This window comes from Temnothorax nylanderi, unplaced genomic scaffold (genome assembly GCF_030848795.1).
Source record: "Temnothorax nylanderi isolate EJ_2023f unplaced genomic scaffold, tnyl_v1.0 TNYL_tig0159_pilon, whole genome shotgun sequence".
Classification (NCBI taxonomy): Eukaryota; Metazoa; Arthropoda; class Insecta; order Hymenoptera; family Formicidae; genus Temnothorax; species Temnothorax nylanderi.
This window is the reverse complement of record NW_027249221.1, coordinates 258,839-281,678: the sequence shown is the minus strand read 5'-3', so window position 1 is coordinate 281,678 and position 22,840 is coordinate 258,839. Positions and strand designations below refer to the sequence as shown.

At 38.7% G+C, this 22,840-nt stretch overlaps 2 protein-coding genes and 1 long non-coding RNA gene across 6 annotated transcripts in view; 1 reads left to right on the top strand and 2 right to left on the bottom strand.

Moving 5' to 3' along the window:
- LOC139777723 (uncharacterized) overlaps positions 1-17,397 on the top strand; it is a 28,430-nt gene extending 11,033 nt beyond the window's left edge. Inside the window, exons 2-9 of one of the 2 annotated variants that reach the window (XM_071715309.1) lie at positions 10,238-10,474; positions 11,146-11,258; positions 12,686-12,795; positions 12,926-13,004; positions 13,641-13,777; positions 14,234-14,380; positions 15,695-15,911; positions 16,345-17,397. In XM_071715309.1, coding sequence (XP_071571410.1) covers positions 10,238-10,474; positions 11,146-11,258; positions 12,686-12,795; positions 12,926-13,004; positions 13,641-13,777; positions 14,234-14,380; positions 15,695-15,911; positions 16,345-16,543 — 1,239 coding nt within the window. In that variant the 3' untranslated portion in view covers positions 16,544-17,397. Of the gene's footprint in view, positions 1-10,237; positions 10,475-11,145; positions 11,259-12,685; positions 12,796-12,925; positions 13,005-13,640; positions 13,778-14,233; positions 14,381-15,694; positions 15,918-16,344 lie in introns of both variants that reach the window. The other variant, XM_071715308.1, reaches the window with a different exon arrangement.
- On the bottom strand, positions 6,024-8,777 carry LOC139777725 (uncharacterized). 2 transcript variants are annotated; one of them, XR_011719422.1, is made up of 3 exons: positions 8,595-8,777; positions 6,499-6,689; positions 6,024-6,426 (listed from the first exon to the last, which is right to left on the bottom strand). It is a non-coding gene; the product is annotated as an uncharacterized lncRNA (long non-coding RNA). The 2 variants fall into 2 exon arrangements; XR_011719421.1 differs by having other exon boundaries at positions 6,024-6,689.
- Positions 17,398-18,100: 703 nt separating the features above from the next.
- Positions 18,101-22,840, bottom strand: part of LOC139777722 (uncharacterized) — a 50,450-nt gene continuing 45,710 nt past the window's right edge. For both annotated transcript variants that reach the window (XM_071715307.1, XM_071715306.1), the window contains exons 10-11: positions 22,508-22,738; positions 18,101-21,818 (exon numbers count right to left, since the gene is read on the bottom strand). In XM_071715307.1, the coding sequence (XP_071571408.1) occupies positions 21,646-21,818; positions 22,508-22,738 (404 nt within the window). In that variant the 3' untranslated portion in view covers positions 18,101-21,645. The remainder of the gene's footprint in view (positions 21,819-22,507; positions 22,739-22,840) is intronic.

Sequence of the window (22,840 nt, the reverse complement as noted above, 5' to 3'; positions counted from 1 at the left end):
ATCCGCGTGGCAGGCTCACGTACCTTTCGCAGTGACGGCGAGGCAAAATTATTGAAACGTTCTTCACGCTGTGCGCGAAGAACGCACACGCACAGGAGACGCACGTATACGCAATATACGTGGATGCGTGCCGCGCGCACGAAATGGCATTGTCGTAAAATCGCGGGCGTGTATGAATCCTATCTGGAAGCCGAGGCGTTGTAGCGAGACCACAAAGGAAGAGAGGCTCGCGCATCAGGAGGACCGGACGGGTTAAGAGTCTGCCTGGAAGATCCATTGTCGCTCCTGGGATACGAGAAGAATAAGAGCTGCTTTTCGAACAACGAAAGAGCTGACCTTCCCCTCGTGATTTATGACATTAATATTGAAAATAAGAAAAATCTAGACTTTGCACCTATTTGAAAAGGGCTATTCTTGCTGCGCTTTGCAGCAGTAATATCGCAATTTTAGCGGCAATTGTCAAAGTACACTGGATAGTTCGATAAACACTTCACTTACTTTCTCATTTTACTATTTAAACTTGTTAAACAGTTAAACTATCATCGCATTGCAATTATTGTACTGCTTGGAAAAGGGAAAAGCGGGACTCGGAGTTTACATAAAAAGATGTTGAAATGAGCACATTGATGGCAGTAAAGTCATCTCGATGAGACTGTCGGCTTCTCTCGGCTTTTTTTTTTAACATTGTACTTTCACTTTTCTCCGTGAGGTCTACGTAGCTGCGGTCGTAACACGCCATGAATGGAAAGGCTCGCATGCGTATAAGCCATCTTTTTCGACGCGCAAGAACGTCCCGTTAAAGAAACGATTGCACAAGAGCGAAATTCCAGGGTTGCTGCTTTATTTGCGCGCGGCAATTTGCGTACCGTTGACGGTATTACGATCGTGACGGCAAGATAATTCCCGTTTTTGGCGGTGAGATAATTTCCGTTTGCGCGTTCGAGACCTGAAATCTGTGTCGAATCTCAAGGATAATTTCCCATCATTTGAAACAACAATAGAGTTACATTTTTAAAAAAGATTTAAATACAATTTCTCGAAGAACTTTATTTTTGTTGTCTTGATTATATTTTTAATAAAATTTATCAGAGAAATAATTCTATTGCTCATATTTTTGCTTACATTGAGATTATGCACAGTGCAGAGAAAATCTATAATTTTAAATAATATAGTAAGTAGAAGGATTTACATTAAACGAAAATTTACGAAAATTAACGGCGTTAAATCGGTTGAATTAAAATAATATTTTTCCATTCAATTCAGCAGCACGAGAGATTTGTGATAGAATAACTGTAAAACAGTATCTATTCTTGTGCCATTATGCAAACACGTTGCTACCGGAACATTGCGCTCTTTACCATTCCTTACGGGACTGTAAAATCGACTCGGGAGGGAAAACGATTTGTTCTTAAATTATGTTGTTCCCAGAAGTGCACGCGATCTATGTAGCGTCGACCATTCGACCGTATCTGAATCCATCACGGCGCGGCGCGGCGCGGTCTCGGTGCACGGGCGGCTCGTTTCAATGTTGTTACAATGAAAATTCCAGTCGCGGGAATAATAAATACTCTAAGTAGATAAGTATACTGCGGAGAGAGAACGTTTGCGCGCGCCCGCAGGACCGTAATATCCACCTGCTCGAACGCCGGGCATTATTCTATCCCTCTATCGATTTCGACGCAGGTGGTGAAGGTAATAAGTATCGCCATCCTCGTTCCGTATATATAATCGCAATAATTTAATGCGATTCACTTTCGCCATTCAATGACACATCCGCGCACACGCACGCACAGCTGTCCGATGGTCGCGGAACGTATGCGCATTTCGCGTTATTATTCCTCGGACAATCGGCTAATTTTTATTGCGCTTCATGGTATCTAAACAAACTGTCTACGGTAACTAAATTGTCTAAAAAAAATTTAGATATATAGAATTTCTTTATAAAATATTAACTTTATATCTTTTTTTATCTATATATATTATTTATATATTTTATATTCTCTTTCTACTGTGACAATATATAAATCATACAATTATAAACTATTGTGTGTGTGCGTTATTTGCTTTTATCTGATATTTTATTCTCCGATCGCGCGCATTGTTTCATCTCTTCTATAATATGTTTCGCGTGTAGGCAGGCGCGACCCTTTGCCCGACGCATAATTTACATTACACTCGAAAAGCAAATATCGCGTGGAGGAGTTGAGATTTATGGGCGCCTACGAAATTGCAGCGCGCGCGCAGGGCTGAGAAATTATTTTCTTTCTCGGTCGTTACGTTTCGGTTAATACGTTCCCTCTTTAGATTATCAAGTCGGGCAAACATACGGCCGTAAATGACGCGCGCCGGGAATGCGAGGACAAAGGAGCCGAGGGAGGCAGCATCGGCGAAGTAGGATTTCCTGCACTCCGGATGCGCGCGCGTTTCGTGCGCCGTCATTCTACGAGCGCGCGAGAGATCTTCGATAAGCCGGAAGATAACGCGCAAAACGATATCGTTCGGCTATCCCGCTTTCCGAGTCAGTCGCGCGATCAACTCTCTCGCGGCGGTTTAATCTCTCTCAACTTGGTTTATTAATTGAACGGCCTTTATATTAAAGATCCAGACACCTTTATATCATAACTGAGAGAAACAGGCTTCTAAAGCTTCTGCTTGGGGAGAAGAATGTTACAACATTTTTGTGCCACAAGAATAATTCACGGTATTTTGTGCCGCAAGGGTAATTCACAGTATTTCAAGCAGATTAATCTACTTAATTGATTCATTAAAATTTAATTATTACTTGGATAATTATAGTGTTATATATAATTATAGACATTATACATAAATTACTTTGTGAATTTAATAAAATTTAATAAAGATTTATATACATATATTGTAGGTACATGTATAGTTTTTTTTTATACAATCTGTATAATTTCTGCTTTTTAAAATACGCAATTACTTAGATTATAGATTGCGCAAATATATAAGTGCAACCAGTGCAGGAAATAGAAACTTCTCCTGACTTTTGCACTGAACGAAAATCAACTTCAAGCAGACAACTCTCTTTTTAAAATGCAATGCAGTAAGACGGAGAAATTGTCTGTGAATATTTCAAATGTACGAGACTTCTCAAAATGCCCGCAATTCGGAACAGTTAGAAGGAGAATTCTTTTCGTGCAGTATAGCCGTACATTTCTCTCGCGATTCTCCGGGTGGCACGGCAACTATCTCTTCATGACGTAAAATGGAAAATTATTTTCTCCGCTGCGGAATGCGAGCTTTTCAATGTTCTCTTTCGCCCACTTTTTCTTTGATAAATTTAAAGATGGATTTAACACGACCTGGTAAATATCTCGCTTTCACTTGCACGCTTTCGGGTTTCGAGAGATTGCTGCCTTCGCAAAAGTGGGAGGAGATGAAACGCGAGAGCCCATCAGATACCGCAGAAATTTAATAATTAATTAACGCACGCTGCATGATCTGATAATGCGGCGCAGACTTATTAATCACTCCCTCGGACCATATTTCGTACGATTAATTTCTAACACCATGCGTATCGAGCTTCGTAATTAAACTTCTTTTAATTACTCTATTCGAAAGCATAATGCTCCGCTTATGTATTAATTTGCTCGTACATTTCCAAATGGCTTTGACAATAAATAGCATAATTGTTGCGTGGGAAATAATTATAATTATAAATTATAAAGTATCTTATATATCGTAGTAATTTATAATACATCAAATTACATCTAATGTAATTTATTATTTATATATCTTATAAAATATATGTGACATAGAGAGTGTGTAATTAAAAGAGAGAAATTACATATTCATACACCAGACAACTCGAGAGAGCCATCAATGCCTCAACATTAAAGCATACCTTCTCTGTGCGGGCAACGCCGGTTTTCGCGGTCGAGAGAAAGCGGGCGACCGGGCGACCGCCGAGACACCCCGCATATTCGTGCAAACGTAACAAACGTAATTATCTCATTATTGCATAAAGAGGTATTTTTCGAAGGACGCGCGGCAAACCGTAAAACTCGGGAACGCGAAGCTGGCGATGCGATGCGATACGATGCGATGGCGATGGCGATGGCGAGATGGCGAGATGGTCGTAAATTGCATACACTGTGAACGATGCACTTCTGGCAAAAATGCCGCAGGGTTCGGTTACAGCGGCCGCGCGCGCTAAAAAAGGACGAGACGAGCGGTTAGACGAAGGAACCCGAACGAGAGCCCAGGGTCAATAACATACGTTTTGACTTCGGCTTCCTTTTTCTTCGCGAGATAATTCGAGGGCGGGCACGCAGCCTCCGGGCGAAGAATGCTCTTTCGTGCCGACGACGCGTTGCATATATCGTATCCTCTCGCATCCGACGAGAGATACAATGACATTCAACTGCGTATACCGTGACACGAGTAATTGCCCTCTCAATTATTGAAGAGCGTACCCTGTGTGTGCAGTACGCGCAAAATGAATAACACGATCGTTACTATAGCGCAATTATTTACGATCGGGGCTCTCCGAGTCGCGGCGAGAAAAGATATGAATGACATTAAAGCACTGTATATACCCCTACGTGTACCAAGCAGATAAATCACCAACGTTTTATCTCGTACTGGTAGCGGTTATTTGAAATAATGACTCACGCGGAGCTTTCCGCAAATCATGAAATTATATTTATGTAAGTAATTTAGATATGGATAGGCTATCACGTGAAGAAGAATGTAATTAGAATTGTACACTTTGTAAAAATAAACCAATGCTGTCGAGAGAATAAGGAAATTGACAAGATAATTTTGCTTTCGGAATAATTTAAAGAGCATTTCTATACAAATTTACTTCAATAATTCCAATTAATTTCAGTTAAACGTTTGACTGTTATCATTAATATCTAATTTCGTTAAAAATACTTAAATTGCGTAATTTGAATAACAATATCTATATTATACATCTTTCCTTTTTTTTTTTTTTAGAACATACCTGCATCTTTTTCTCAGACTTTAAAATGTTCATAAAATGCTCTTGTCAACCTCATATAGGCACCAATTATTATGTCTATAGCGCTTAATTGGGAAAAGATATGAGCCTCGACTGTAATTGCACCCTGTTGCTTGTCTTTTAACAAATGAGCATCGAACAGCTTTCAGCATTGAAGGAACGGACGACTCGCGTAAACAATTATTAATAGCCGCTGCAGGAATCTTGCTGAATCAGGGAAGACAATTGTGTAACGTAGATACCCATACTATTTCTCGCGTTTTGCGGGAGTGACGCGGCTGCATTGTTCCTCGAGGACGTGACTTCCTCGTGCCTTTGTAGCCTCACTCGCACCGCACCGCACCTCACACGTGCTGCGTCTCACACGCGATGCCATTCGATGCGGCTTTCGTTTGCTATTCTCGTTACCTCGCGGGTAAAACAATCGCAGGGGTCTCCCCGATAAGCTCGATCGGCTCAATGCTAAACGTGACCGGTGATAACTATCTGCATTTTCGATGTACTGTCCTACATCTCGTCCCTTGTCCCTCGTTGAGTTAGTTGCGAGGCGAATCCCCCTGAATCTATTATCCAGCCCTCGGTCCGGATGAGTGGCTGAGAGGCGAACGACCTTTAGAACGCAGATATAATCCGCGCTAAAAGAAAAATTTCTTTAAAAAAGATATTAACAGATGATATTTATTAATCAGCAACTAAATCTAATTTAAATGGTACTCAGTTACAAAATGCTAATCAATAGGAGATTTAAAAAATAAACGAGCCGCTCAAAAACGCGCTACTGAGATGATTTCTAAAAGTACAAAGGCCATACGTTAGTGCTACAGCGTGGTTTATCGTATTCGATTATCCAACGTTTCTAATGGTAATTAACTGCGCTCATTAAGAGATAACGTATACTTTATTGAAGTTATCTTTATTAGCAGCGATACTCATCGCGAGGAGAAACGTATCGGGGAACGCGAGAAAAATGTATAAACGAACATCTGCGAAGGACATACTGATTATTATATATTATGTACTGACTATTATATGCACACGTTGCACTATATGGGAGCCGAAGAATACGGAATTTATATCATTGTACGAAATTAAAATATTGCGACAAGATATTTGTTTAGCTTTACAATTTATTACGCTTTATAGTTTTTTTTTTTCAAGCCGATTGTGTATTGTGTATTATCGGGATTACCGGGATCTTCTACCGCTCTCCGACACGCAGCATCTATTTGTTTCATCCTTCGCACCTGTTCTCTGGTTGATTGCTTCTTGTAGTTATTTTATTGTTGTACTACTAATCGGTCAAGCGTGATAATTGAGACTCCAGGGTTAATGTAATAATGAAATGATTCTTCTCAATGATAAAAATCATATTACTTGATTTTATATTTTTGTTAAACTTTCTTTTTTAAACTTATTGTATAATTTTTCCAAAAATGCTGAAATGTATATAATGCAGAATATATTAAATTTACAAATAAGTATCAGTTGTGCGAAGCACAGACGCTTACTCGTTATATCTTTCTCCTTGTCCCTTACATTTTGTTACGTCTCGGGCCTTATTTATCGGAAGACACGCGCGCGTCGCCGACAGCCGAAAGTCTCCGATTGCCAATCCGATGGGGAGAGAAACGATCCTGCTGTTCCTGTTTCTGCGGTTCGCGCGCACCCGGGACGACTGGGTGTGTGCGCTCGGAATGCGCTGAAACATTGCGGCCACGAGAGCGGCCGGGATTAAATCTTGATGCATTGCCGTTATCCACGCGTGAATTTTTGCGCGCGGGCATTAGAGCCGCACGGTGAAAAAGTTATCAATTTATTGCACGCGCGGCGTCGATACGCGATAGCGCTGCGCGCACAACCCTCCCGGCGAATTATTAATTGCTAGCCCGATCGCAATTGTTGTTCCAAACGAGTTCCCCCGCGCGTCCTCGTTGGTTGTTTGCGTTGTATAACTGCGCTTATCGCGATCGGCCGCCACGGTGTCGTTGGGTGTATCTTAAAAGCGTTGGTACCTTCGTTCTCGCGACGCGCTTGCAATAATTCATTAATAAAATCTACATTTTTATATAAGCGTCTCTTTCTTTCTCTCTTCCCCCTCCTGAGTTTCCCCCCACGTCGAATCTTGATATTTCTCTTTGCCGTACAATTATTGTCCGTCCTAAAATATCCCCGCGACTTTAACGGAATGATAAATTGCTTACGAAAGATTGGGAGCCACTGACATTCGCATTCCATTCGCGATATTTCCACGTGCCGTCGATTTTTGTCGGACCAGTTTCGTGCGGAATTCGACGTGTACGTTTTATCCGACCGACTCGCTGGTAAGTCAACTAATGTACCGTCTCCTATTGTATGCGTTGCGATTACATGATGTCATTCTGTACGTTATTTCAAGCTTATCCATTCATGCCTCGTATTTTTATGAAAGACCGCTGGCATGGATGGCGATTAAACGACGGAAGGTTACCGCGTGTCCAGGCTAAGCTGTTTAGCCGCTGGACAATAATTGGCGCATGCACGATAATATTTATAATATAGAATACTTCAGAGATGGAGAGGATAAGAGTCTAGTTTAACAGGCGGAACTGATGTTTCCGACCGCGGCGCGCCGTTGCATCGACTATAACTTTATGTAACCGTGCATAATGCACATTATTGCACTAAATTATTTATTTACCATCGCGAGCGAATGTTTATTGTTCGTGATATGGATACTCTGCAGGAAGTTCGAGCGCGCAGTTCTACATTTTGCCGATTAAATGTCATGCAACAAAGTTGCGAATTACACGAATACATTGTACGTTTTAACCATTGCCATATTTCAAGCTACCGTTGCTCTCGAAGCGTTACAATATTAATGTGAATATTAAATTCAGATTTTATTTCGAATACTCTGCTTTATTCCGGGACATTACTCGAGTTAAATAATGACGATATCTGAGATGTTGTAGATTACAAAATATTTTTCCTATGCCATAAAAAATTTCTGAAGACGTAATCTAAAGTAGCTTTGTTTATAATAATATATTATTTTTTCTATTCTTGTTACATTAAAATTTAATTTTTGCATAAGATGTAACATAATTTAAATTATTGTTCCTAAATAGAAGTAGATTATTTTGAAAATAAATTTTTGAATAAAAATGATACGTACATTTATATGATTTCCATGAATTAAGTCTAGTGTTAATGATAATTATTATTTATGTAGTGTTATTTATAAATTCCATTCGTTAATACAACGCTGGAAGATAAATAGGAAGATGAGCATTTTGTGTAATAATCTGATCATTGATATATCGGTCGTTCACGCGTTACAACTCCGTATTGGCCTTTCATATTCACTTGAGCAGTACCACGCTATTAATATGCGCGAGTTGAAAGATACTTCTTTATACGTAAACGCTACGCACTTGGAGATATCGCATAACAGTCGTACAATTTCCGTTCGAGACGAACAAGCTTTCGAGCAACAATGAACGCTATTAAATTGTACGCGCATAATGTCATACGTTGTGGACCGCCACAGGATATGGCTCGCAAGGTCTTGCCCAACGGGCCCAACGGCGACCACGATTCTCTCCGTTCGTTCGCTATCGTATACCTGTCATCGCACACGTAGACAAAGCATCCGCCACTAATCGAGGACCGCTAAGCCGCCTTTCTTCTTCGGCGAGCAGTTCGCTCGCGAACGAGAGACTAACGACTGTTGCGAGCGAGCCTCTTCCTCGAATAACGTCGGAGCATTTAGGACTCGTCGTGTCCTTGCCGAACGCTTACACGTGGATCTTTGTCTTGGCTCTCGTGCCCCGGGCGATGTTGCTAGAGATGGTAGAATTGTGCTAGCTATAGTACATTTAATGCGAGAAATACGTTAATATAATTAATTTGCAGAAGACTACAGCTTTTCAAGATCAACAATTTCGAGATCGAATTTTTGAAACATTTTTTATCAACCTGAATTCTTAATAATTCGTACAATAAGACAATATTTAATAATTTAATAACAATAAAATTTATTATACGTGCAATGTATTTACATTCTGGAAGTCCAATTTAGAAACCTTAAATTCAACTTTCAGTATCGAATATTTTGATAAATATCAATGTCTTATTGCAAAAAACAATCATTATATATTTTTTAGTTCAGCACTTATAATTTTGAGATGTCCCGTGTGTAATGTAATCGACGGCGAACTGTTAATTATAAACACAAAAATTCATGAAATCAATGTAATGCCGTCACTTTCATTACGCCGTAATAGTCATATCTACATCCACTCGGCGATGTATATCAATTCGAGATTAATATCAAGATTGTGTCATGGATATACGTCTCATCGCGCGTCCCTGACAGCGTACGAACGCGCGTTATCCGCGTTACAAAGCGGTCCAGCCGCATGAAATTGAAAGTTAGCGTGGGCCGATAGCTACCGCCCAGACCGGTCTAAGTTTACTCGTACATTAAGTCGGTGATCCGGCCCGAGGAAATATCATTGGCCTGTGCGCGTTCGTCGAGTGTTCCTTAGCGGGAGTAGTAACGGGGGTGGAGATCGCTCCGAGTCTCGCAACTCTCGCACGGCCCGCGATATCGCGCGAAAACAAGCCTGGCAAACAGCGTTGCAAAGAATGCAGATACCTCGCTTCGTTTCGCGATCGATATAGCGCGACTCGAGGTAAAGGGGGAATTCACGTATTTATGCGGTTTTCGCGGAAAAAAGAACGGCGAGTTAAGAGAACCTGACTAAACGCCCCGTTGCAAATGGCATTTCGCGACGGCAAAAATGACAGGCGAATTCCGACAGGTTTTACCTTCGTAATGGAGAGCGTATGGGGCTCTGTTGAAGTTCGTTGGGTGCTACATATATTTTTACGTCCACGTTGACACGTTAAAAGACCCGGTTAGCTGTCAACTCTCGAAACCGTCTCTCTCATGGCAATCGGCATCATAGTTATGGGTCGTGATCTGGAATGGCAATCGCCGGGCGGAGTTAGTTAGTGCCGTGCCGATGCTGCTGTTGGCACAGTACTGACTCTGATTTAAATATTTACGAAGGTGGAAAGAGCGGTCTCTTGGCGATGATGTTCCTTAGGCGCGAATCGTTAATGCGGAGGACGTGTCGAGGAAATTCCACGACCGCGTTGCGAGGAGTGCTCTTTTGCTCTAGAATGCGATAATTGCCTCCGCTCGTTCGGGGGCTTCGAGCGCTGCACTGGGTCTAATTCCCGTTCTCGTTCTGATTGCAGGTCGCCGGACAATTATTGGACACGGAGTTTCAGCCGACGGTGACGGCGACGTGCAAGGGCGGCTACATGACGATTCGCGTGAATCTCAATCAGAGTTTCGTAGGTGCGGTCCATGCGCGGGACCATCGTACCCCGCAGTGCATGGTATCGGGCAATGGCACTACGCACGCTACCCTGGGTATCAATCTGTTCGCGTCGCAGGACAGTCCCGAGTACTGCGGAGTCCTCGTGAACAACGTGAGTCTTCGCTATGATTATGGAAATCGTGGTACGCGCGCGCCAACGGCGATGGAATCGTAGCCGCTTCTATGATTCGCGGATAATTTGTTTGACTATTTTATCCTAGACTATGTGCACTACGAGCCTTAAGTGTAATTTCAAGAAATCAACTCATTACACGAGTAGCTTTGCCTTTGCCACGTGTAAAAAAAAGAAGATGTTCCGCCGCCCAAAGGGCATTTACGTTTTACACGTTTCGCGAGGATGAGGAGAAATTAGTATTCGCGTCTATTTACATGAGAAGTTCCAGAAAATTAATTGTTTTGAGAAGGTTACGGTTAACGCTGATTTACATACTCGGCCACTGAAGACACCTCGAGAATAACGTGAGAATCCATCATATATGGAGATTATACGATTTGCATTTGAATCCCTCTCTTTCCGCCGAGGTATTATTTGTTCTGCAAGTGTAACGCCTTGCGGCCGAAGACTTAAAGTCTTCTCATCTCACACATAAAATTTTCACATACACACATAATTAAGTTCACAAAAAGTTCTCATAAATTTATTAATATTACTCAGAAACTGAAATTGGTATTTTAAATGGAAAATAAGCGTAATAAGCGGCATGCTGGATTGTACTATGTTCTATTATTCTTTACATTTAAATATGGCAATGTATATTACAGCACACGGAAGAACGTTCCATTCCTATCGCTGTTAGGATACACAAAACTCTGGAGCTAGCGGACGACAAGTTTTATGTCATTACGTGCGGAAAAGCGGGCTTCAAAAATGCCAAGTAAGTTGAAGATTAATTATACAATAATACACGATATAGGCTGCGGTCCATTTGATGCTACAAATGCTTCGAAGCATTCTTCTTCTCCTTTCTTTCAATGAAGAAAGAAGAAGAAAAAGAACGCTTCGAAGCACTTGTAACATCAAATGGACCGCAGCCATAATAATACACAAACTATAAACAATACGTTATAGCAAAATTTGTAGTAATCAAGATTAATAATTTTAAAAATAAACTATTTTTCTAGTTTAAATCTTTGCAATTATTCTCTGTAATTCGTGGGTATTTATCATTACACGGCTTGCTTGTAGTTTCAATATAAGTAAATGCCAGTAAATTGTCAGAATGGCGGAACTAACTGCTATTGATGCTGTACCTGAGTTTACCTTATTTATGAACTCTCGCAGTGCTATCGTAAATAATCAGTCTATCCTGGGTTTTTCAAACGGACGAGAAATAGAAATATCTCGCACCATTGGCTGCTTGACACGCGTGAAAAGCGCTATCTAAACGGGAAATACTATTCGCGAGGCTTTTAATCGGTCATTAGAGGCTCCGTGTTTTCTAATCGATCGTTGATATTTGCTATTCGGCACCACTTAGCCATGCATTTCCGCTTTCGCAGCACGTTAATCGTACACAGAAATACTTCAACTTACAAGAGTGATCAGTTTAGAGTGTCAATACCTCGCACGACTCCGAATACCACAAGTTTTAAACAGTTGAACATTTTCTTAGAAAATATTAATGTTCTGCAATACTAATATAATAACTAACGATAAATAAAACAAAATTTAATTTAATATTTAGTATACGAAGGTAATATTGCGAAACGTCTTTTTGGCTCAAAACACCAAACGCGGCTGATAAGTATTCAACGGTCATTTTAAGAGTCAAAAGATAATTTTACGCATATTAAAATATTGCCGTTTAATTACACGCTGGTCGGCGAAAAAGCTGCCCGGGCGGTAATAAAATTTAATTAGGCATCCAGGAATTAGATAAGTGGAGTGACGAATCAGTAATTAACATGCTTGCGACGCTGCGGTTTACCGCAAGTCTTTTTTTTTATTCTGCAACGAAAAATGCGGATGACAATTGGTATGCGACTGTTGTCAAATGGGAGTATCCCGCAAATGACAAGTAGCTTCTTTGTCGGAGTAACATCATATACCTTCTGAATAAATTTTCTTGGTTCAAGGCACTTTGGAAGTCGATACACATGACCCTGCGCGACTCGTTGGTTTTCTTATCACACGCGTGTATCGTCAGATGTATTGACTTGTTGACATGTTTTTTTTTTACACATTTATCCATTCACTTCGATCGTAACCTCGATTAAACTTGCATCACGTATCATTTCCAATGATAAAACGTGCTGCAAAAGAAAAGAAATGCGTACTCACAAAACAACGCTTTTTGCACAGAAATGAAACTTCGTTGGTTTCCTTGCGCCTTTTGGACGAAGGTGTGAGAGTGCAAGAAGCTATATACGGTCACAACTATACTCTGCGTGCCGAGATTTCACGCCCAGACGGTTCGTATCTTATATCCCATTCCGTCGTTTGCTTTTACGTCCGGACGATACGGACAAGTCCGTTAGCCGCGGTTTCTTCGTGAGATCTTGCCGTTCAAAGCAACTGATTCGTTGAACATTCAATTTGCAGGAATGTATGGGATTCGAGTCAAGAACTGCTTCGCCTTCAACAAGCTCAATTCCAGCGTGCAACTTATAGACGACAAAGGGTAAGATCATTACTTTGACGTAAATTGGATAAATTGATACGATTTGAGTTAAGATTTGTATTAACAAATTTAATATTTATCAATCTTGTAAGCATTTATGTACGCTATAAATAAATATATTAAGTGTTTGAATGTTATAGTTGAAATACAAAGGTATTCGTATACTTTATGTGATATAGTTTGTTGAATATTTTTATTCTCTATTAATGCTATTTATTATTAACTGTCTATTACCAATATAGATTCTACGATTTATTATCAATTCATTTTCAAGTTGATATGACGATAAAAGTGGATAATTTCCTCTAAAAGTTCTATATTGAATACATTTTCATTAAAACTTGTATTGCCAAGTTCTTTATTACGCATAACGAGAAAGTTTCTGTTTATTATAAGTTTCATTCTTTGTTGAAGCGGATTTAGAACTTCAAAGGTTCTAATTAACGTAACTTTTTGGGAGCAAAGCGTTAAGCTAAGAGAAGTTTAAATTAATCTTAACTTTATTTTGATGGATCAAAAAGATTTATCCAGAAATATGATTATAAAAGAAGACGCGCAGTTTACTATTATTGTACTCCATAGTCGCTTTGACAATGGAAATAATCCACTAATTGTGATTTATTTTGATTTGCAAAGCTGTCCCGTGAAAGTGCGAATGACGAAATTCATATACGATCGAAGCACCGGTATAGCGGATGCCACATTGTTTTCCATGTTCCGGTTTGCTGACAGTTCAGAGGTGCATTTCCAATGCGACATCGCCGTGTGCAGAGGTAAAACTCATCCGGTGAATGATTTCCCATTAGCATCTCGTTACGAATGTAGGTTATAAAATGGCATTCAACTTTTACGACTCGTTGTTTTGTTGCGACATTATACGGCAGATAGCGATTCTCGTTCATTTTATGAGGAATTGCTTTTTACATCCCAAATCGTAAAAGTTACGATCCTTTTAGAATAAAAGTTTTAACAATCACCATCATGCTGATTTAGTTTCACTGTCATATTAGATATAAAATTGCGTGTGCAGAGTACTATTTTAAAAGCACAATATTGTCTTTTAATCACTGCTGCTCTCCATCTTTCTTGTTTTTCATAAATTATTAATACTTTCGTGAATTAACGTGACGTGTTTCCAACATATAATTATTTTATAATTAATCGAGTATATAAAAACTTGAATAGAACATTTTTCGTTGCGATAACGGAACTAAAATTGGCGTGCTTAGGAAGCTGCGGTACTCCCGTATGCGAAGGAGACAAAGAAGAGTTGGTAAAGGGTGGCTCCTCCACTAACGGACAAAGTGTTAGTAGTGAAGAAGGAGTGCTACTTGCCGGAACGAGCGTTTTTGTTCTCCAACCAGGCGAAAAACGAGGTAAGCCAAGTCCATGCACTGTCGACGAATTATAACTGTTTTTGTCACTATTATATATATTATTATCATTATTCTTAATACGTCATTCTATCTATTCTTCTTCATCTTATAAAGGAAAATTGAGAGTCAATTTCCAATTCATAAAATTCTTGATTCGTCTTTTTCTTGTAGACTCATAATGACTTTGATTTTCTACTGTCTTTTTTTTCTCGTCTTAAAGAAATTTCTTTATCAATACTAATAAAAAGTTGATAAAAATACACAGTACACGATATATTACAAAAGTACATTTTACAACACAATTAACGAAGAAATACTTAGCAACTCGCAATTATTTAGAACTTAGCAATTATTTAGAAAGTACAAAGTGAAAGTAAACTTTTAATTATTTTTTAAGAGAAGTTGCGCTTTTTTAATCGGAAATCCGTTTGGTTTAAATATGCAAAGTATCTCTCTCTATCACAATTTGATAAAGAGATCAATGAAAATGACTAGATTAACGTCCGCTGAAGTTTTTTACAGCATCTGCTTTTCTCGGCAGTTAATTTTGATAAGCTGTCGTGACTTGAAAAGTATGTTGCCATAGTATGTAGTCTGGAATGTGTGCGGTCTTCTTCTCTCTTTGCTCCCTTATTGCTTCTCTTGCGTATATGTCCCATTTACGTCTTCTTCCCGTGCGTCGCGAAATGGTCGCCTGTCGTATCTCTTCGTCATTCTGACCTGCATTTGAATCGCTTCGACACGCAACTTGCCAGGGGCTGTCATCAAATTATAATGTGTACTCAAGCTGGCATAAGTGATCTCATTCCGCTTATCACACTTCTGGACTTTTTCGTCAGTCCATCCGGCATACAATCCCACGCTATAATTTCCACAACCGGTCGTCAACGATATCCTCGTGAATTTATGTTGTTAAATTAATTATACTATTTTAGAGAAATAAACTGAATAATTTCTTATCTCGGTAGATCCCGTGTAAAATAAAATAATGTAATTTTCAACAAGAGAGATAAAACTAATAGCTGTATTAAAATCATTAAAACAAATTAGAGTTAAACGACATTGTCAAAAGTGAAATTTATCGTTGAAAAATTATTGCATCACACACGTTTATATATTTCAATTATCCCATTTGGCCATTTACTTACATAAAACTTTTCTTTCATTAAGTTAATTGCTATTTGAACAAATGGAACTTGTACACTAATACTATAATTAATGGTGTTTCCATTACAACGCACGTACAAACTTACAAATACACGAATGCCTGTACCACGATACGAAAATTACATAGTAGTTCCTTCACGTTCTCAGTTGTACAAACATTGTACGACGACGGCAGCGTGCACCCGCTGTGGCTTCTGTGGCTGGCGGTGGCACTCGGGATATTATTCCTCATCATGCTCATTATCAACATATTCCTGTGTTCGGCGATGACCTGTAGCTGCACCCGGACCGACATTATCGAGAAGGAGCCGTCAATCATTGAGGATTACGATCCGTACCGCAGCTGGCACGGTTCTCAATACGGGTCGAGGTTTGACTTAATTACCTATCTAAAAGCGAATCGCGTGACTTGCCGACAAAGTATCTCTATTAATTGCGCCAATAATATGTGATTACGTATAACCGTACGGCATCCACCGTGCGGCGTGATGCTTACTTAAGTGGCTCGAATCGATTATTAATAAGCTAATGAAATTGCCGTCAGATTGCGAATTAATTGATACGTATATGTGTATGTATATATTTTTAAAATAATTGATTATAAAAAATTCGACAATCTGAAGATGTACGATCAAAGAATCTTAAGCATAAATTGCTCTCGGAAATTGATCGTGACCTTTCTAAGTAAAGTAGTATTTAACATCGCAGAGTCACGATAACGGCAATTAATATTTCACATTACACATCATGACATCATGCGATGGCGTGCCTTGAACGAGACCCCTTCTTGTGTTCAGGTATTCGTTAAACGGAAAGCAAGGATACGCCTCCGGGGGATCCACCATGAATTCCACGAGGTCGATATCGACGAATAGCGATCACTACGCGATAGTGCACTCCCGACCAGGAAGTAGATACTCCGGTCCTGGACAGAAGCATCATCATCATCACAGAGGGCCGCCATCCAACATCGGTTCGCACTACTCCGGAAAGTGACGTTTCCGTTAGCTTCATTTATCAAAAAAACTAGAACTCCATTGTTTTTTTTAACGTTACTCCAATTAAAACACAAGTTTTATGTATATGCGTCGCTATGGCATTATCCCAACCGCACGAGTGACAGGCATTCGGTTCAACCATAAAACTGCCGATGCAACCTTAGAAGAATTTAAAATATTACATAAGAGGTATAAAGAGTATTGAACAATATTAAACAATGTGTTAACCTTTTTGACTACAAAGGATTATTTGAAGGATTGACTTACGCCATTTACCGCTTTGTGGCTAAAAGTAAACTTGCTACATTTGCCGTACTTGAGATAATATAATAAAAAGAAAACTGTTGCTTTAACATTAAGATATAATAAATTAATAATAACAGTTAAGAAAATGTTAATAGATCAAGTTCAATATCACACAATTATCGTCAATTCTCTTTCAACAATTTGAAAATATTTTGCGGCGAATGATGGAATTTGTATAATGCCGAGTATTATGCGTGTTTCACCGTTTTTCTCACGGAGACCTTTTTTATACTTTTGCACTTGTTAATAATATCAACGACAATAAACACCATGATAGATTCGGGAAACGCGGATTAAGTATACATATTAATGAGATAAATTTTCCTACGGATAAGCACGATATAAAACGATACGTATTCACACATTGGTATTTTTATATTTAGCTTTATCATTCGCGAAATGATTCTCGTGCTTTAGACTGCGTATGTATCATAATATAATAGTCATAAGCATAGACACTAGAATTTACAAAACTGTGCATTGATCTTAAATAAGATATATTAGATATAAATGCTTTTTGTACATAAATTCATTAATCTAAAAACACACGTGTCTTTTATTTCTGTCGGCAAATACCATCGGTAATCCGAAATTATGCGAAACGTACCAATTATAGTGGAAAGTTTCTTTCCTAGAGAAAACATCGTTGCTTCCCACTTAGTTTATATAATATCCAACTACAAATTTTATGCAGCCATTATTTATACCGTATTTATAAAATATTTAGAATAATTTTTTATTAATAACCGCAATGATGTCTTTAATACACTTTCTACTAGCTAGTCACATTCGAATTTATGTATTTCTTTCCACGATGTAGTCGACAATCATAGTTTGTACAGTATTTGCATAAAATTATAACTTTTGTGAATGTAATAATAATAATGTTGCTTCAGTAACATGCGCCGAATGAGAGCACCGTGGCCGTTATTAATGCTAATAACGCATCTCATTTTTGTGTTCTCGTTTTGCCAGAACATCTTTTTTTCTACTTTCATATCCGGCTACTCTGTTATGACCTTCTAGGTGGGCGGGCTATGATCACATAAGAGTCATCACATTTTCTTGGCAAAATATGCTCATTACACCCACTCGGCGAAGTACAGTAGTTAACGTTGGACATCTATAAAAACTTAGAGTCTTTATGCGAAAATTGAGAAATAGGTTTGTTAGAAGTCTCCTCTCTTCTTCTAAAGAAAAGCAATAATGTCGGCATGTCTATAATGGAAATGTAAAAATTATTAAATAGTATTTTTAAAAACGATTTATTATTAAAAATACATTTTTATTATAGAATAAAATACGATTGAACGGTCCGCAGCAGTAGACTTGTGCATGCGCCTACACAAATATAACTCTCGTTTAAATACTCCATATAAAACACGAAAACTCATATGCTTACGGATGGTAACTGACAATATTTATACGGGTTTAGTTACATGAATAATTACACGGGGACAGGGGAGAGAACTGATATTACTAGCTATGTGAATACCGTAAAATTTTCAGTATTACAATATTTACAACGATCGCTGTACCTGCTCGAAAAGTTAATCAAAATAATTGTAGTTAATTTCTTTTACTGTAGCTTTTAATAAAATCGGAGAGATCCTCAAATTAGACAATTTGCGTGAATACTTAAGACAAAATGTTTGTTTTTATCTTCAAAGACTATGGTTGATAGGAAAGAGTTTTAGCGAAATTAATGAAAAATTATTCAAGACGCATAGGAAACTTTCATGAATTTCTCTGCAGTAAAAATATTTGAACTGCACAGCCTAAGAAATGAACATTTAATTTGTAAGACAAAGTAGTATTATCACATATATTGTTATTTAGCTACCCTCAAAAGTTTGATTAGTACTTTGTGACTTTCTGAAAATGCGATGTGCAAACATAGCGTTAATACCGAGATATACATGACGTTTCCGAATATTAAATATAATTGTCTAAATGGCTTTTAGTCTTCAAGCCTTTAGTCCAGTAGTTCAATCTTATAAGATCTACTAATCAATTATAATAATTAACAGATTCATCATTAAAATTGCCATGTATCGATGTTGCAATTAATCTGATTAACCTTAACAATACGTAACACAATGCGAATATTATGATTATCTCCGTACTGAAGATGGATTAGCTCGATTTAGGTATCTTGCATTCCTCATTGCTTGCGAATAATGAATCATGATTCATCGTTCGACGATGAAATCACTTTGTTCATCGTTGCGCCATGAGTGAGCCATTGAATTTTAGATTCGCTTACGAGAAAATGCAAAATCAACGTGCTCGTAATACATTTAATTAAACGGCAGGTACGTTTCTCCTTGATATCTCTTTTAAGAGCTATTTCCTATTAAGAATAAAATGATTATACAACAGGTTTAAAAACACAGCGTATATTTGCTATCCCACAAAACCGTTTTATCCGCGTCTATTCAAATAGATCGACACATACTGTCACAGTCTCCGAAGCCGACCGACTCGATTGATAGTATAAAAAAATACATCCTTTCGCTCTCACATCGCGGATTCGCATTGGCTTTTGCACGGTCTTTAAATCGTGCTTCTTAATCCCAGGAACGTTCTCCTTTGCCGAGGCGAGAAAGCGAACGGCCGACTCGAGAAAGCAACAACATCGGACACTCCGCACAACTCGATAGTTCAATGCAAAAGGATTACGATTTAAAAAAAAAAGGATGATTTTTCAGTTGGTATTTTTTTCGCGCTAACGAGGAGACTTGTGCTATGTAAAATTACGTTTTTTTTTTATTTACCTTAAGCCTTAAAACTAACGGTTTATGAAAAAATATCTCTATATGTTAAATGGCTATGTTAAATTACTTTTTAACTTTCTTTTATTTTTATGATAGTTGGAAAATGGATTTTCTCATTCTTTCCCTTGGCTTGGTAATACCAACTGAAAAATTCGGTTTTACGCTACATTCCTTTTGCATCAAGCCGACATGTTAAGTACGTTTCACGATTACGCTATTGAATGTTTTGTATCTCAGTGATTCGAATGTATTTAGCGAAATGTACCAGGAAAATTTTATCTACACGTATAAGGCACGACATACACGCGCGCGTGCGATTATCTCGCGTATCTAAGAGTAGTGTTTCTGTATATGACCGAACGATTTAAGCGTTAATTGTGAGTTGCGTATAAATGTATTTTCTATAGAAAATTGAGGCACCATGAATAAACGTACAGCTATTATTGCGCCGTATGCGTAGCGCGATATACTAATGATAACGTGTCAGCCTGCATCTCTGTGTCTTCGCGACAGATCAATTTGGAATATCATCGAATTTCGAAAATGCAAATGGAAGGTGTAAAAAAAAAATAAATATTAACGTATTGATATAACCTTGCTGATGTTGCCTCGAGAAGAACGCTAGTCATTAACATCGCGATTTGGACCTTGGTACGACATGCTCGAGGTTTTTACGTAAAATTTAAGATAGCCGCGCCGATATTACACTAATACTTTCATCGATTTAATTTTATAGGCTGACAGAACAATGACGAAACGCGCAATTTCGGGCATAAGCGCGAATTCACTTCCTAACTAAAAGACTTCTAGGAGCCTGGATCTGTCGAGGGAAACTCGTCACCATTTGTAGTCACGATTAATCGCATGATACATCTTCACACAAAGTTATTATATCTCGTTATTATTTTCTCTCCGGCTTTAAACGACGAACAACGTGAAGCGTACGACAAAATGTAGTCACAAAGATGATTAAAATAATAGATCAACGAAAATAAAGTCAAACAATTTACAGTTAATATTTAGAGTTAATCGTTGTAAGCTTAAATAAATATTATGCTTCACAAATGAAAGATAATTTTTATCTTTGTAAGTAATCGTTTCAAAGTTGATATAGCAGGGTCCTTAAATAATTTTGATAAGTCGCGGATTCCGTGATCGTACAGATCCAGCCTGTTGGAAGGGCATTTATCCTAACGATAATCCTCCGCCTGGACCGCCATCACGGCTTCTCGGCGATGCCCCTCTTACGCTACGTAACCCCGTTACTCCCACATTAATATCTCGTTAAGTATAGTGACTATTTCTACATTATTTACAGAGCGTTACAAACGTTAGCCAGTAACGTTTGTACGTTTCCCGTCGAGATGCTTCACTCGCCACATCGGCATTCGTGGATTCGCCATTGCAGTTACGGATATAAGCCTTACACATCCTGTAGATATTTTTCGAATATTTCTAGAAGACATGCCCAAAATATTTTCGACATGTTTTACAGTGAAATTGATGGTGACAACTAAATTTTAGAATCGTGATTATAAACGGCAGTGAGTGACAAGCAAGGATGACGCGTAATAGACATAGCATAAATAATAGTGATGGGTGAAGCATCTGGAACACAATAAATTATCAACTGCCGCCAACATTATCTCTCAACGTTAAAGTTATTGTTACCTCTGAGAATGTTCGTCGTTTCGCGATGCCCAGCGGGGCGTCGATCGCCTTTTATTAACCCGTTGCCTCGCGAGTCTCCTCAACATCTGACTTTCCTCTCCATCGTCTTTCTCGCTCTTATATAGCCACTCTCGCGAGGCAGCGGGTCGACATCCGTCGGATTCCTCACTCGATCGATCGCCGTTCTCGAGCTGAGAGCACGCTCTCGAGAACGGTTTACGAGGTTGCATAGTTGAAAAAAAAATCAATATTACAGGCTCTCTACTTTACAGGAATATGCTACAAGTATCGTATGGACTTTGGAGCGTCTCTCCCTATCTCAGTTTCTGAGCTCGTCGCTCACACATTAGTGGAGGAACGGGTTCAGCGACAGCGGTGGCGTGATGGGTGGCAAATGGTCACCGCAGGTCGGGAAGTTCGGCGGTATTGGCGGCAGATCCGCCTGCGTCCCGACGTGCAGGATCAGATTCATGCCGATCAGTATGTGGAACAAGAAGTGGCAATGGAACAGCCAGTATCCTATAAAGAAGCTCGGCGTTAATTTCTGCTTATAATATTAAAATAATAATTGACGTTGATTATGATGACTATTTTACACCGCAATAGCCTGTAGTGATAAAATTTATAATCAAAGTAATAGTAGCTTTAGTAAATGTTCATAATTTAGCAGCAATACTTATTAATTTTATCGTCAGAAGTTTGAATTATAATAATTGTAATTTAATTTGTTATAATTCTAATTAAATTTATTATAATAATTATTAATGTTAGTATTAATACCATAACGTATGCTTGTGAAGCAAATACAAGATTAATCTTGTATTAGTTTAACAAGTATGTGGCAATAATTTTGGTTAGTATAAATCTTAATATTTTATTATGCGATATAATCTATTTCAAATACCGGAAACTTTTTTTATTAATATGAAATTAATTTTTATAACAAAAATAGTTCTGCTAATAGCTTTTATTACCCAACCAAATGTTTATTTGCGATAAATTACTTCTAAAATCGCCAAGTACGAAGTGGACCGGATATTTTAGAGTATAGTTGAACAAAACGCACAACAGAGGTAGGTCAGTGCATGCAAATGTGTCGTGACTGCCGTGCAAACTTTCGCAATTATGCGAGCAGCTACGAACGGAAGCCGCTTTGCATCTCATCGGACTATCGCGCGAAAAGTTTTCAATTGTCCTTGTTAACTTACCCGGATTGTCCGCGCGGAAGCGGAAGATGACGTAACCGTTGTTGGGAACAGCGATGGTGTCTTTAGCGGGCGGCAGGTTGAACTCTCTGTGCAGGAGACCTTTCTTATCGAGATCGAGGGCGTGCTTCAAATTGATTTTCTTCACGTTCCTATCGGGAGAACGGCCGATACCGACTACGTTGAACGCGTATCCGTGCAAGTGGAATGGATGTGACAGGTTGGGTTGTTGTACTGTAATCAATCATACACAAAGGCTTAAAAAAAATTACGTAGCTTCATAAGATTAATGAAAACAGATTTGTTTCACGATCAAAAAATTGTGTTGTAATAAAA